The sequence below is a fragment of the Lepisosteus platostomus genome, chromosome 4, assembly GCF_059453375.1.
Source record: "Lepisosteus platostomus isolate fLepPlt1 chromosome 4, fLepPlt1.hap1, whole genome shotgun sequence".
In the NCBI taxonomy this organism is placed as follows: Eukaryota; Metazoa; Chordata; class Actinopteri; order Semionotiformes; family Lepisosteidae; genus Lepisosteus; species Lepisosteus platostomus.
The window spans coordinates 58,630,892-58,646,613 of NC_142614.1; the positions used below are offsets into that span (position 1 = coordinate 58,630,892).

A 15,722-nucleotide genomic window follows, 5' to 3' on the forward strand; every position below is an offset into this window, starting at 1 on the left:
TTTTATTTCAACAGAACTGGGACTGGTGAAGGACAAATGAAAATGACCACCAACTGATGTACTGTACCTTTTTAAATGCAAGATCTACTTTTTAATTTGCCAGTCCTGTGCAATCTACCACTGTGAATTTGAAGCTCTGATATAGGAAAAACAGACTGGACAGAGCAGTACAATAATGATACCATCACTAAAATGACAGCAAATAAAAGCAAGTGACTCATGTTACAGTGGACAAGTAATGTTCCTCTATTTACAAAAGAATATCCTACCTTAATGTAAACATTAGCACTGAGAAGCTTTATCACTTTTTTTTGTGTTGAGACTGCTGATTATGTACATGACACTTTTATTGTGTCCCTGCTGCTTGACATTCAGCAGTTCAGTCATGTCTGTGAGGAATGCTAAATCCAGAAGCCACTGGTCCTCCTCTAATTTAGCTTATTCATCATATTTAGACAACTTGAGAAACACTTTGATTTCAGGCAACAGCTGTCCGAACCTTGCCAAAAATGTTTGTTTTTGAAATCTCCAAACAGCAAGTCAGCAGCCTCAGCAAACACTTATTTCTCAACCCCCGACTGACCTTTTGTGTTCAGGCAGAACGCGGTTCACACAGGACGCGTTTGCTGCTTTCCCTCTTGTATTAGGCCTCATGAAAACTGACTGCTTGTAGTTGATATTTTAATTTTTCTACATTTCTTTTCCATAACTCACTTTTAAGCGGGGAAAAAATCATGTGCAGTTTTGAAATGTTGTTCTACATTTCCCTTTTTCACATAGACACTAGCATTGCAGATTTGAATAAGAAAGTACAAATAACTAATCATGCTCCCATTCCTTGTGGTAACTCTGCATCATTTTCACTCAAACACTATCAAATAGGAAAACAAACTCGTCAAACTGTTGGTGAAATTGTCACGGCCAGTCTGTTTCGCTCCACTATGCACTATAGCGAACGTGGAGTTCGTGCGGCAATAACCAAGAGACTTTTTTAACCTTTTTTGCGTCAGCCAGCACTCAGGGAAGAGACTTTTACAACCCAATAAAAGTTTTCATCTCCCCTTCTTTGAAAGGGGAGCTTAAGTTCTGGTGTTCACTCCCACTGCTCATTAGATAGCTTCCTTAAAGCCACCAAGGAAAAAATCCTAAGCAAGATGCTTAATGAACAACAACAACAAAAAAATCATATGACCAAAGTAATTTAAGGGTAGAGTAAAAAAACCCGTTTCAGAGAGCCCTAATAAGCTGATCAATGATCAAAACTAAAACTTGTTCAAAGTTTAACAAAGCACATAATCCATTATTGCAACTCTGGCCTTAAGAACAGACCATTTGTTTTGATACTATGTATGAAACTGTTCAATTCTTTAGTAAATTTACTAAAGCACCAGAAATTGATCACAAAGTATTCCAAGTCTTTAGAAACCTAATGTAATAACTGCTGAATTAGAGCTAGCCAGGAGCAAGTCTGGGGATGCCCAAGCTATACTCAGTCTATAATAAATACAGCAAAACTGGTCTTCATGGAACCTCAACAGTGCATTTATTATTTTTATACAGTTAAGTTATAATTTATATTTCCCCTTATAGTGAATAACAGCTTTCAAAATATACAGCAAGCAGAAATAAAAGCTCTGAAAAATAGTCCTTTGGCATAGTTACAAACAAAAACCAGTGTTAATCCAAAAAAGTGCAACAAACTTTCATCAAGAGGCAAACAAATTTCAGCAGCTGGGAGCCAGATCTTGAATCCACCACCATACTGTAGGCTCCCCGTCTCACTCCGGATCAACGTCGGCCTCTTCAGTCCCTAACCGCTGCCTGTGCTCCTTCAAGCCAGGGCAGGGAAATCCTCTGGGTCATCAGGATTGGGGGCCAGAATCTGTGCCTGAAATTAAGTATTTTAAAAAGGAGAGCAAGAGACGCTTTGAAGCTCTGCATCTTCAGCAGGGAAAAGGTTTCTCCTGTCGAGCAGCATCCATAGTAGCCCAGGTTTGTGTAACCTTTACGAAGCCAGTTTAACTATACCGTACAGTCTTGATACTCATTATTCCTTACACTTATACAGCACTTTTCTGGACACTCCACTCAAAGTGCTTCACAGGTAACGGGGACTTCACTCCTAAACCACCAATGAGTTGCCCCCACCTGGATGATGCGACGGCAGCCATAGTGCGCCAGAACACTCACCACACATCAGCTATCAGTGGGGAGGAGAGCAGAGTAATGAAGCCAATTCATAGATGGGGATTATTAGGCCATTATTGGTAAGAACCAATGGGAAATTCGGCCAGGAGGCCATGGTTACACCTCTACTCCTTGAGATCGTAATGACCACAGAGAGTCAGAACCTCAGTTTTACACCTCATCCAAAGGACAGCGTCTTTTCTACAGTAGTGTCGCCATCACTATACTGGGGCATTGTGGGTCCTGCCACACAGACTGCAGTATGCTACTGGCTACTCTAATACCTCTTCAGCAGCAGCCTTAGGTTTTCCCCAGGAGTCTCCCATCCAGGTACTGGCCAGGCTCACACCTGTGGAGCTCCTTGGCAGCTGGGGCCACCGCCGCAGAGAGCGGGGACCCCCCCCCCCGAGGCAAGAGCAGACGTACCACTTCCGCACGCGGTGGCGGCGGCGGCGGCGTAGCCGTGGCCTCCGTCCTCGCCGCCGCTCCCCGGCCTCTTCCTCCCCGGCCCCCGCGGCCGCCACGGCCCTGCCGCGACAGGCTGCCGAAGTTGATGTCCAGCTGGGTGGTGATGTCGTTGGCCGGCCTGCGGAAGAAGTGGTGGTCCTCGTCGTCCTCATCGGATTCCTCCTTCAGGTTCTGGATGGGGAGGAAATAAAGGGCAACAGTCATGGCTCGGAGAGCTCCCTGATAGAAAGACAGAACAGCACAGAACTAGTGCAAGAACAGGCTGGACACAGCCCCGGAGTTGAGAGGACTCCTATTGGGAAGTGTAATGAAAATTGATAGGATGCTCTCCTCCGAATGGAGCCAAAATAGCCTACACTACAGATCATTTTTCTGTCCATTTTCCATCTGCCTCTTTTGGCTCCTTTTGTGCACCTCTGCAGGATCGCCAAAAGGTAGGAAGTAGCGAGTCGGCTGCCCTAGGAAACCAGCTTCCACTGGGCAGAACCGAGCGCCGCTGGATCCATCTGCATCAACACGGCAGAATTTGTTAGTCAGCATCCTAGTTATATCCTAGCTCTGTCATTGGGTCTGACCTGGACCCCTTGGAGGTAGTGGCTGAGAGGAGAATGAAGAGCACGTTCAGCAATAGACTGATTCATCCACGGTGCGACAGGGAACGCTACAGGAGGTCATTCTTGCCGTCTGCCATAAGACTGTACAACGCATCCACCTTGCGTCTTGGCAGAGGCAACAGCGACAGTGACCTGTTTCTGGACTAAACGCATATACACATCTACTGCTACATCTGTTCTCTTTCTTTTTCCCGTTTACAACCACTTTTGTGCAATATATGCCAGGGACCTGTGCAATACATTTATATTTATATCTACGGTTACATCTATATTTATATTCATACGTGTGATACGATTTTCTGTGTACTGTTCTGTTCTAGTTTGTTCTTGTGTGTCCGGACTGTGAGTAACTCTTGTATTGTATTGTATGTATTGTACTATTATTATATAATTCGTTACACTGTGGCTGTGTTGTGTGTGTTAAGCTGCTGTTGCACTGCAATTTCCCTCACGGGATCAATAAAGTATCTATCTATCTATATTTGCAAATGGTACAAAAAAAGGGGGGAAGTGGCAAGACGAGGAGAAAAAAAAAACATTCAGACAACTGGAAATGAAATTTGATATTGACACAAGAGCAAAGTGATCCATGCTGTAAATCGGAATATGCACCTGGTAACTGCAAAATGAAAGGATCTGGGTATTGAAGCCGAGTATGCCATGGCCTCACTGCGACATGGGGAACTACTTAGAACTGAGTGCCTGATTGTAAAGAAAAAGTTGTGCAATTTAAACCAAGAAAAGTTACACGCAAGCTTTAAAGCACACTAGTAGGATCTTACTTAGAACATGTTCAGTTTTGTTCACAATATTACAAAAAGATAAAGCCTTGGAAAATGTTCAAAAGCACAACAAGAACAATTGCTGGTTTAAGGTGGATGGTCACCTACGGGCTGATTTAAAGACTGAAATCGCATCAGTCGACAATCAAAAGTTTTATCCACTTGGATCAAACCCAAGGTGTAGATAAGTTCAACCCATAGGACTATTTAACACTTAGCATTGAAATATGGACATTGCGTCTTAGACACTAAAAGCGGCGCCATTTAGGAAATATTACAAAACTACATAAAGCTGTGGGTATCTGGCTCTCCACTACATGGCCTGTTCCACATTAGAGAATTTAGATCTAAATTATTTTTGAAGGAGCATGTACCATTCGTAAGTAATTAGTAAGGTGCACTGAATAGCATTCCTCCTTTGCCACCTTATTTTCTTTAACACAGAATACAAAGGACTGCTTACATCTAGGTACTTAGACTTGTGAATCACAACAGCCTTTGAAGGCACACTGGTCTCTGGTTTGCGAATGTTGAATTCCTTCTTTGGTCGGTTTTGTTCCTGTAGCGCTTTCCACTCGTCCAAAGTCATCTCCGCCACATAATCTTCACGGACTTCTCCCTCGCCCTCGGTCCCCCTGCAACAGCAAGTGCAGAGAAGTGATGCGCCGTAGTCACCCGCGTTGCCCTGGGCAGCTGAAGGCTGCCGAATCAAGGCCTACTCACTGGTTCTCCGCATCCCCTTCCGGGGCGCCGTGCGCCTCCTCCGTGTCTCCTGCCTCTTCGTTGGGAACGCCGTGCTCCATGTCACTGCAAAAACAGCCTCCGCTCATTAGCATCCTCCTCTGGTATTTGCGGATTCAGTGTGGACATCTGAAAACCGGGATTTTCCAGCTTTGCTATGCCAGGACCTTAATATATATATATACACACAAACTTTTTATACAAACACTGAAAACAGACTTTAAACTACGTTTACACCCCTGGGGGTCCTGAATACAGTAGGTATTCTAACAAGATACCTACTGTCATGGCAAAGGGAATGCCATGTATTCATTAAGCCATGTAAAACACGCATTAGCCACATGCTTCGAACAAAATGACAAATGTTACATAGACCAGTACTACTCATTTTTAAAAATCATACCTCATTTCATCCTTAACGCTTCCCCAGTTCCGAGGTCCCCCTCCTCCACGCTTTTCTTCAGGCCTAATACCCCTAAAAATGACGACACGTAGAATCCCCATTAGTCCATTCTTGTTTTCTCAAAAGGTAAGTAGGACTTCCAAGGAGATCTACTTGATTTAGAAAGCAGGTGAGATACACGTTTTAAAACAGGAACCACCTACACAAGGCAGGTCAACGCAACACTACCTACCGTGTCCTCCGTCTCGGAGGTGGGAAATGCCTTAAAATATTGCACTGAACACCGTAAAGACCAATCAAGTCTGGGCTTCAGAAAAAAAAACTCTTTAGGACTATCAGTTTTTCTTGAGTCGTTTTCTAACCTTTCCGCTTGACTTAATTTCTAACCTATTGCAGTCCTCCAACACCATGAGTGGTCAATTAGGCATTTATTCTCTACAACTGCAAATGCAAATTTGCATATTCAAAAGCTTATAAATGAACAATGAAGTATATGGCTGTGGAAAATTCGGAAATGAAGTACAGAGATCACAAAGGCATCCGTTACATGCCAAGGGTTTTGTTTGAAAAGAAAACTTCAATCATAACAGCAACAATTAAGATGAAGTAGCTTACTGTATCCAACTATAAAGCAGGAAAAAAATACCAGCAGTTCATAATGAGAACTAAATGGCAATTTAAAGAAAGGAACCACCCAGCATAATTTATGGTTTCAATTTAGCAGGCAGTTGAGTTACCCAATATTTAAGTATTACCCAGTGACTTTTTAAAATCACCTTCCGTGTTAAATATATTACTTATGTTTGTGAAGTACATCTTGGGATGGAAAGCTTTATCCAAGAAAATAACACAAAAAAAGCCTCTTTCACATAAGAAAGATCAGCACTCAGGTATTCTAAACTATTTATCCTTTGTGTTTTTCTACATCAACTATGCTATTTATCAATTTACAGTAATAAATTTGATTCGTTTCTAACTATATTATTAAAGTACTACTTGATTGCCGAGATTAGACACTACAGCAGGGGTGCCCAAGCAGTCAATCGATCATAAGAATATTTGGCAAAAAAATAAAGAGGCTCTTTGACTATCTTTTTTTTTTGATAGCCTAAAAATTCATTCAGATCTGTGCATGTAATGTCCTACATTTTACTGCTCTTGTGTGCGTTTAACCCTTGTCGAATGGGTCGTAAAAGTCTCTTCCCCGAGTTCTGGCTGACGCTGGGGGTGAGGAGACCACAGGCTACCAACGTTCTCTTGGTTACTGCCGCACAAACCCCACATTCGCTACAATGCATAGTGGAGCAAAACAAACTGTCCGAGAAATTCGCTAACGGTTTGATAAGTGCGATTGCCTATTTGACAGCTGTAGTGTTTGAGCGAAAATGACGAGACCAAGAACTTACCGTTACCACAAGGAATGGGAGCATGATCATTTTTGTATGCAAAATGTATGATGTGGACTTTCCTGCTAAAAGCGAGTTACGGAAAAGAACAGTGGAAAACTTAAAATCTCAACTCGCAGCAGTCGGTTTTCACAAGGCCTAATACAAGGGGGAAAGCGGCAGTCATCGCATCGTCCTGCGTGAGCCGCGTCCTGGCTAAACACAAGAAGCGCTTGCTGAGGCTGCCGACTCTCCGTTTGGAGATGTTAAAAACGGACATTTTTGGCAAGGTTCAGATCTCACACTGGTAGATCGCGCTGGACTGGCAAATGACTTTACATTAAAAAAAGGCTGGGCACCCCTGCTCTACAGGGACAACTGCAGGAAAGCACTGAACTACAGGACCCCAAAGTTCAGGAGGTCAAGAAAACCTCCATACCGTTCCCATCGGTCATTATTCTGACCGACACATTAGCAAAATAACATGGGGGCAACAGCTCCAGTGCGAGACAAAGCAATACTTCTAATGAATAACAGTGACAAATGGAGGTAGGTGACTATTTGACAGCAAAGAATAAGGAGGCAAATAAAATTATCTTTCAACAAAACCTAATGTTTATATTGATTAGCATATAACTGGACATCTACCTGTTGCATCGTGCTAACGCCTGTAAGCAATTCTGCTGAATAACCCTCCCAAAAAAAATGAATCAGCTATCTCTATATTTAATAAAAGGTTACTTTCATCAAAAACTCAAATGCATCATCTTTTAAAGAAAAAAGATAAGCAAAATGACTAAAGAATCCCTGACTAATGGCTTTGCAGTCCTTCTTTCTAGTGATATTTTTTCCCCCACATAAGATCAAACCACTTAAGCGGTATTAAACCAGGCCTGAAGAGAATACTGATGACCAAGTGCCTAATTTTCCACAGTCCAGCTCTAATATTCATCACCAGCTTAATCTCTGTGCTGAAAATCCAAATTTAAATCAGACTTTCCAAGTCCAACTTAAACAAGAGTGCCAGGAACAAGACACATTTCTGCAAAAATGACAGTTTCAAGAACTCCATGACTTTCAAGTATACGCAAGTTGTACATTTCCGGTTCTCTCTTTCGGTCTCCCCAGCCCTATTCGGTTTGGGATAGAAACCAAAAAATCATTCCTTACGCTCGGTCACTTCCACTGTGGCGTTCAAATTCTCTTTTGCCCCTCTGATCGAAACCGTCGAAGCTTCTGAAAAAAGTGCCGCCTCTTCCTCCCCGGCCTCGTCCTCCTCGGCCTCTCATCCCCCGGTCAAACTGGTCAGATGGCCTGAAATGGCACACAGAGGTATGGGTTATGCAGGAAATTCCTGAATATCTAAAAATAAAGGGAATTATTCTTGTTTCTACATAAAGCCCAGAATACAAGGCCCAGCACACAGTAATACAAAAGACACTGCATCTCTAAGTTTGTCCTAGGTACATTTGTGTGGATGTGAAAGAAGAAAATGCTGAATCATGTTCCTGTAGAGAAGCGGACACAAACAAGCTCTTGATTTTTATAGATACAATTTTTAGACCGTTTGTTTTGGTAAAATCAGAAGTAAACATTTCAATGTTTGTGTATCAACTACTAAGCCCAAGAAGTACAGCAGAAAATCTACTATATAAAAAAAATTGAGCTGTTTTGGGCTAAAACACAAGGATACAATCTGTCCTGATCAGCAAGGTAACGGAATAATTAACTTCAGGACAGAAAATAGAAAAGGGATGATACCAATTCCCAAATTTCAGAAATCCTTAAAGCAATTTAAATATCCCTACCACTGAAATCTGTTTATGGGAACATTAACATTATTGGAACAGCTAAGCAGTCCTTACTCAAACCTGGGTTTTTCAGTCTTCTCACTGCAAAATTGAAGCTATACATAACCATCCCATGCCTGAAAAACTGAAACTTCTGACAAATTTTCTTCCATCACTGTGGTTATTAATACATGGTGACAACAGGGCAAACCCAGATACATCTTTCCAAAGATAATTTGATCATTTAAGATGGCCACAACTGATTGCAATTCATCAAAAGTTAAACCATAACAGACATTTTGATATCCTACATGAAGCAGTTTTTCAGATGGAGCTCTCTGGGCACAGCTTAAATAAAATCAGTTTGGAGGAGGGCAGGGGTTTTACAAACATGTTCCCCCACCACCACCCCCACCGTATCTACATCGTGACACTGCTGGATTCTCCCTCCCCGTCTCTCTCTGGTCAGGATTAATTCTCACACTCGTCCTCGCTATCACTGCTCAAGTCCAAGATGTCTTCGGGGAAGTCCGACGAAACCTGGCCAGGACTGGAATCCCATCAAGGCTGTAGGCCTGTTTTGTGCTTCCACAACAGGCTCTAGTTTGCCATGGCTCTTGGCAGACCAGACAAACTGCAACCTCTAGAGCTGTGGTTACAAGCCTGTGTTTGATCTTATCGTGTGTGCAATCTTCCTGTTTTGTAATGCAAGAGGTCTCCTAAATGCACAATACAAAACCTAGCCTAAAAGATGGATTTCTGGTTTGAGGAGTTTGGGGAAATATTGTTATGCATTACCTCCTAGAGCCTTGCTGGTCTGTGCACATTTCTGAATCAGCATGTGAGATTCCCTCAAAATTAGAAAAAAGTAGATGTGTACCGGTTGTGAGCTTCTGCTATTTCAAAGCAATTAATCCTCCTGGAAAAACAGTATTTCAGCAGGCAAGCAGGCAACTTGCACAACCTGAAGTAGCACCCAAATCCTGGAAGGTATGTACAAATAATTCTCCACAGTGTCACGCAGCAGAGCAGATTTAAGAATATGTTTCTTTAAAAGGGTGCTGCATGGATAGAATTGTGCTGTAACTATAACTTTACTCTAAAAATGAATTTAGGTGATTGTATTACATTTTAAAATATCCCCATGCAAGAATGGTATCCAGACAACTCGATATCCTAAAAGAAGCAGTACTTCAGATGCAGTGCTATAAACTAATCACACTGCTGAGGCCCCAGAGCTACAAGGCACCAAGAGCTCTGAAGCACATCCACAAGACATCCAGCACATACAGCCAGCAGCTATATCACCCTGCAACTCACAAGTGGCAGCCCACTGAAGCTCAGCAGGAGTGAGCCTGGTCAGAACCTGGATGCGAGACTCCTGGGAAAGCTAAGGCTGCTGCTGGAAGAGGTTAGTGGGGAAAGCAGGTAGTGCTCACTTTGTGGCCTGTGTGGGTCCTAATGCTCCAGTACAGTGCCACTACACTGTGAAGAAGTGACGGCCTTCAGATGAGACGCAAAACCAAGGTCCTGTCTCTCTGTGGTCATTACAAAACCCGGGGTGTTGGCCGATGTCCTGGCCAATCTTCCCCCTGGCCTTTACCAATCACGGCCTCCTACTAATCCCCATCTACGAAATGGCTTTATCACTATGTTCTCCTCCCCGCTAATAACTGGCATGTGCTGAGCACACTGGCACACTATGACTATATGTGCACACACTGGTGGTGGTGGTGGTGGTGGTGGTGGTGGAGGGGAGTCCCCAGTACCTGTAAAGCACTTTGAGTGGAGTGCCCAGAAAAGCGCTATATAAAAGTGTAAGGAATTATTATTACTTCTCCACCGAGAAGTCAAGGGGGGCTTCCGGCTCATTGGGGCGCCTCTCCCGGAACACCTCGCGCCGCTCGTTGTACACGACCTTCACCTCCGTCCCTCTGTTCTCATTCTGACCCAGCAGGCCGGGGGCGCGGGGGGGCTGCTGCCTGGAGCCTGCAGGCGAGGAGAGAGGCACAGGGTCAGTCACCATAACGTCGACACCGCTCACCAGTCTGCACCGCACACCAGGGCGCCTCCCAGCCGTGATCCGAGCAGGTGACCACGCACCCCTAAAGCGTCACACAGCGCTCTAAGCGTACTAGCCACAGTCCCATCTTGCTGTTCAGTTCTGCCCAGAGAGAAGAGCCCAGCGCACACCGTGTCAGCAGCAGCACTGTCACTGTGCAGTGCTGACCTAGGCATGAATCAGTCGACATTCTGCACAGGCATTTTCAGCTGCAGTAACACGACTCTCCACTCTCGAAAACATGCTTATTCAGGCACTGTCCGCAGGCCTGGACAGAATTCGCTCCATGCAGGACAGACCTTCAGAAAGGTCATTCGAGGAAGTAGTTTTTTCCATTTTTTACCTAAAGAGGGGTATTTTTATTACAGACCTTTCTGCACCGACATAAGCATTTCAAACATTTTCACTGAAAAAAAGGCCTTTTCACCTAGCTAGAACTTCAGGACACAAACGCCTCCTTTTAACTTATTAAATGAGACGACATGCCGAAACTACAGCGGCTATCCTCGAAAACTGCTAAGTGGATCCAATCTACATCTGGTCCTCCAATGATTCAGCACCCGCTTGGTGCTGACGGCTCGATCACCGCCAGCACCCCTCTGCTTCTGAAAGCAGATGAGAAACGATGGATGAATAATAACGACGATACTGAACACTTAAACTGTCATTTAAGGTGTTGCAGTGGGTGAATTACGTGCACAACCATTTATATAGCTCAAAATGACTTTTGGGGTGGGGGGGAGCTATAAACCTGCATTTTTCTTTACGAGTTATTTACTCCCGCTGTGCGACTTTTGCATGCAGACGGAAAAACTCGCTGTGTAGGAGGAGGTACAACAACACGAACTTGCATCACAGATGCACTCAATTGCGATATATTGAATACAATTAAGTGCACGGGCCTCATCCAAACTAACCACAAGACGATGGCGTTTGTATATAAAAAAAGAGTGCTACATCGAAAGAGACTGTAGAGGGGGGAATTCTAACAGCACTTCATCAATAAACACTACGTTGATGAAACCATTTCTTTTAAAATGGCCAAGTATCAGAATGCATAACTTGGAGAACTGCTTATTCACCTTTCATGAAAGCAAAGCATCGTATCTAGACAAAGTCTTTCATTGTCAATGCACCCTTCCCCCCCCTTCCGCCCCGTAATACCAATAAAACCCAAAACCTTCACATTTAACCCACAAATTATTTGCCTCACATCTAACCTGCGAGTGAGGAAAATCTGCCTCTGACTTTAGTCTATTTTTTTACCCACTTAATTTCTCATCTGAGCCTCATCACCTTCGCTTCCAAGGAACACGGGGACCTTCCTATCCTTCTGAGATTCCTTTCTCCCAGGCTTCGCTGTCCCGCCGCTTCCTTTCTTACTCTCCTCTTTCTTCTTCCTCTTCTTCTTCTCCTCCTCGGCCTCCCGGAGGATGTCAAAGGGGTCGGCTTCGTCATCCAGGAGCTGATCGAAGCGGTTCATCACCGCGCACCCGAAACTCTCTTGCATGGCGGTAGAGACCGGGCTGGTCACTACTCCCTTCATTTCCAGCGTCTTAAACAGGCAACCTAATTCCAAGAAGATTCCCAAACCCTAGCTCTGCTTCAGGAGGCTGCAAGGAGGCGACGCGTTCATCCTCCGTTACTCCACAACCACTACCCTCACTTGCTGCCGCCCGAGTTGCTAGCGCTACTGCTGCTGCTGCTAGTTCTGCTGCTGCAGGTCAACAGGTGAAACGCCAATATGGCGGTTTCGTTAAATACGCCCCGACCTCTGCGCCTGATTAGTATTCATAAGCTGTTAAAGGAGAAGAGGGAGTGACCTCCCCCAGTCTGTGCATCTGGGAGCACTTCGGTGTGAGCATGTTTTCTCCGCGAAGAGACAAGATCTCCAATTACTGCGCAGCAAAACATTGCCCAAGACCGATTCGAGGGATATATGGAAAAGAATATGACAAAAGTTTTAAAGGCAAAAGTAATGTCTACACAATGTATCACGAAACATGATAAACACAAGAAAGGATATTAAAGGAAAGGGAGGAATGGCAGCCGTTTGATCCAAGAAAAAACGTTAACTTGTTTCTTCCCTTGTATTTCTGTCGAGTGATTTTCCTCAACACGGACTCGGCAGTTTGTTCCATACGCCTGCTGCTCTTTGTGTCGACAATGGTCTGCTGTTTTTATTCCTGAATAAACTAGATTTGCATTTGTGCTGGTCTTGAAGGTTTTGAACCGTAGCAGTTCGACTCAGTGGAGGTGCTGTATTATTAATTGTAGTGATTTGCGTGAATACATTTTTAAATGGGTACAAACTACTACATTTACTGTAAATGAACTAGTGTTGACCATTTTAGTATACAGCTTCATTTTAACTTATCCTTTTGCTAAACATCCCAAAAAGTAAGTTGGTGTATTACAAAAGAATACAAAAAAAAGTATTTTATTGTTGATATCTTAGAGAAAGCAGGAATGTAAGAAAACCTGTTATGTTAGTAAAACTACCATGTCTAAATCTGCGTCTGTCTAAGATGACTAGCTTGTACCTCCCAGACACCCAAAGAATAGTCACAATTAAATATATTTTATTTACTTGAAATCTATGATTGAAATCTATTTTGTTGCTGTATATATTTACTTTTGATTTATGAACATAGTGAAGTGAGTCAGCAGCTTCTTTCATTTGACCCCACCTGTCACCTTATCATAGGATGTGCCGTAGTATTTATTAAATCATTACCTACTTAGCAGAGGCACTAAAATACTGATAAGCATTCTTATGGAGACAATTACAAATACATTAACTTCTTACCTTCTCCTTATCCATTAGGAGACAATCAGTTACTCCTGCTGAGGGTTGCAATAGCCTGGAACCTATCCCAGCAGTACAGGGCCCAAGCCGAGACTACACCCTGGACAGCAAATCCATCCCAGTGCACACACATACATAAACACAAATGGGAAACACCAATTAAAATAGCCAATATTTCTTTCAGAAGCTGACAGGAAACCAGACTACCCAGAGAAGTAGTATGATGAAATACTACTAGGCAGTGCGGTGGCTTTGTGGCTAAGGATCTGTGCCTGTGACTGGAAGGTTGCTGGTTCATATCCCGTGGCTGTCAGAAAAATCCTACTCTGTTGGGCCCCTGAGCAAGGCCCTTAGCCCGTCTACATTGTATGGGTGACAGGGCCTTCTCCTGTTATGCCCCCAAGCTCTGGAACTCTTTGCCCAAGGATATCAGAGAGTCACCTTCTCTAAACTCCTTCAAATCCAGACTCAAAACCTTCTTCTTCAGAAAAGCCTCTACTTAACTGGCTCCATTCTTCACCCCTCTGCTCTTCTTAGTACCACCTTCCATGGTCTCCTCTATTGTTATTGTTGTATTGTTGTAATTGTAATTGTGTCTTATCTTGTGTATTCTTCTTATTTATTGTTGTATTCTTCTTATTTATTGTTATTGTCATCCTGTAAAGCACTTTGAGAAGCCACCTTTAAAGGCGCTATGTAAAATAAAGTTTATTATTATTATTTTTATTATTATTATAACTTCTCCAGGGGCGCCGAATAAATGGCTGACCCTGCGCTCTGACCCCAAGCTTCTCTCCCTGTCTGTGTGTCTCATGGAGAGCAAGTTGGGGTATATGAAAAAAAGACAAAGTCCCTACTACAAGAAATTGGCCAATAAAGGAATCTTATCTCTCTTCTCTCTTCTCTCTTAGAACACCAACATTGATAAAAAAGAGGAATGTGCAGGCTCCACACAGAAGGTACCCCAGTTTAGAATGAAACCCAGGACCCAAGAGCTGCATTGTAGCAATCCACTGTACCACTTTATGCCAACCATTTTATTTAACAACAACAACAACAACAACAACAATAATAATAAATCCTTACACTTATACAGCACTTTTCTGGACACTCACAGTGTTTTACAGGTAATGGGGACTCCCCTCTACCACCAGCAGTCTGGATGATGCGTCAGTACACTCACCACACATCAGCTAACAGTGGGGAGGACAGAATGATGAAGCCAGTTCATAGATAAGGATTAGGCGGCCATGATTGGTAAAGGCCAAAGGGAAATTTAGCCAGGATGCCTATGCTTTTTTAAAAACACCCTGGGATTTTTAATAACCACAGCGCGTCAGGACCTCAGTTTTATAACTCCTCAAAGGAGGGTGCCTTTTTACAGTATAGTGCCCCCATCACTACAGAGCATTGGGACCCACACAGACCAGAGGGTGAGCGCCCTCTATTGGCCTCAATATCACTCCTTCCAGCAGCAACCTTAGTTTTTCCCAGGAGTCTCCTATCCAGGTACTGACCAGGCTCACACCTGCTGATATAGCTTCTGGCTCTTTGTTTTTCCTAAATGTATTTTATGAAAGTATGTGACAGATGCCAGAATTGTGTGCACTCTGTACATTGAACACGGGACAACAGAGATTCCCTGTAGAACTTTAACCTCTATTAATCTGCTGATCACAAAGGCTTATTGGTAGCACACATTGCAGATCATGTCAAAATTATTTATTTTCACGATCGTGGCTAACAACATTGGCAGATTCCCATCTTCAGTACTTCTTCAGTTTAATGGAATGATATTATGAATGTGTGGAACATGTGAACCTATGGCCGTTTATTATGTTTTAAGAGAAGAGAACTCTATGTATTGCCCTTACAAAAGCGCACACGCTGTTCATGCTTTACTTTGTGTGTTATCTTTGGCATTATGTGGACTTCAAAAGCAATCACCACCAATGTTTACAGATTAGAGAGATTATGTTTATCAATATTTGTACATAGGCCTCCATCTCAATTGGTGCCAGTGGGCATATTGTGACAACATGATTTAGTTTAATCTCATGACTCGAGCTTTAAAAAACATCTTCAAAAAATGGTTGATGAAAAAAGCAAGAAAAATAGATTGTATGAATCAGTATGTGTTTATTGGATCTGTTTAAATATCTGCATGTAACTCAAAAAGTGATATAACAATTGTTATTTTATAGCATTTATATCTAAATTTTTTGTAAGAAAAGAAACAATGTTTAAATGACCGCTCAAATCGGAAACAAAAATAGAATTTATAAAAAAAACTATGAAAACATTTTCCCCATGTGGTCTTCATTCATGTGATAGTGCTATATAGCACACCATTATAAATGTGACAGTTTAATACAAAAACTTAAAAATCACCCTAAAGCCAACAGAATAATTAATATATGATACACGCTTGCTGTACTTTTTTACTGTTTGATAACAATGTGTATGACTTTTAATGTTCCA

General features: G+C 42.8%; 1 protein-coding gene across 1 annotated transcript; it reads right to left on the bottom strand.

Moving 5' to 3' along the window:
- Nucleotides 1–1,520: 1,520 nt before the first annotated feature.
- Nucleotides 1,521–12,185, bottom strand: LOC148673490 (intracellular hyaluronan-binding protein 4). Its single transcript, XM_088630017.1, has 8 exons — nucleotides 11,729–12,185; nucleotides 10,206–10,359; nucleotides 7,751–7,894; nucleotides 5,196–5,267; nucleotides 4,775–4,858; nucleotides 4,515–4,686; nucleotides 2,614–2,826; nucleotides 1,521–1,888 (listed from the first exon to the last, which is right to left on the bottom strand). The coding sequence occupies exons 1-8, from the start codon at nucleotides 11,976–11,978 to the stop codon at nucleotides 1,832–1,834; spliced, it is 1,146 nt and encodes a 381-aa protein (XP_088486143.1). The 5' UTR covers nucleotides 11,979–12,185; the 3' UTR covers nucleotides 1,521–1,831.
- Between the last annotated feature and the right edge of the window lie 3,537 nt (nucleotides 12,186–15,722).

Excerpts from the sequence above, each read along its gene's own strand:
- LOC148673490 (XM_088630017.1), bottom strand. The coding sequence starts at position 11,978 with ATGAAGGGAGTAGTGACCAGCCCGGTCTCTACCGCCATGCAAGAGAGT. Across the intron at positions 5,268-7,750 it reads CACAGTGGAAGTGACCGAGC|GGGTATTAGGCCTGAAGAAA; the intron begins GTAAGGAATGAT and ends CGTCATTTTTAG. Across the intron at positions 1,889-2,613 it reads CGCCACCGCGTGCGGAAGTG|GCACAGATTCTGGCCCCCAA; the intron begins GTACGTCTGCTC and ends ACTTAATTTCAG.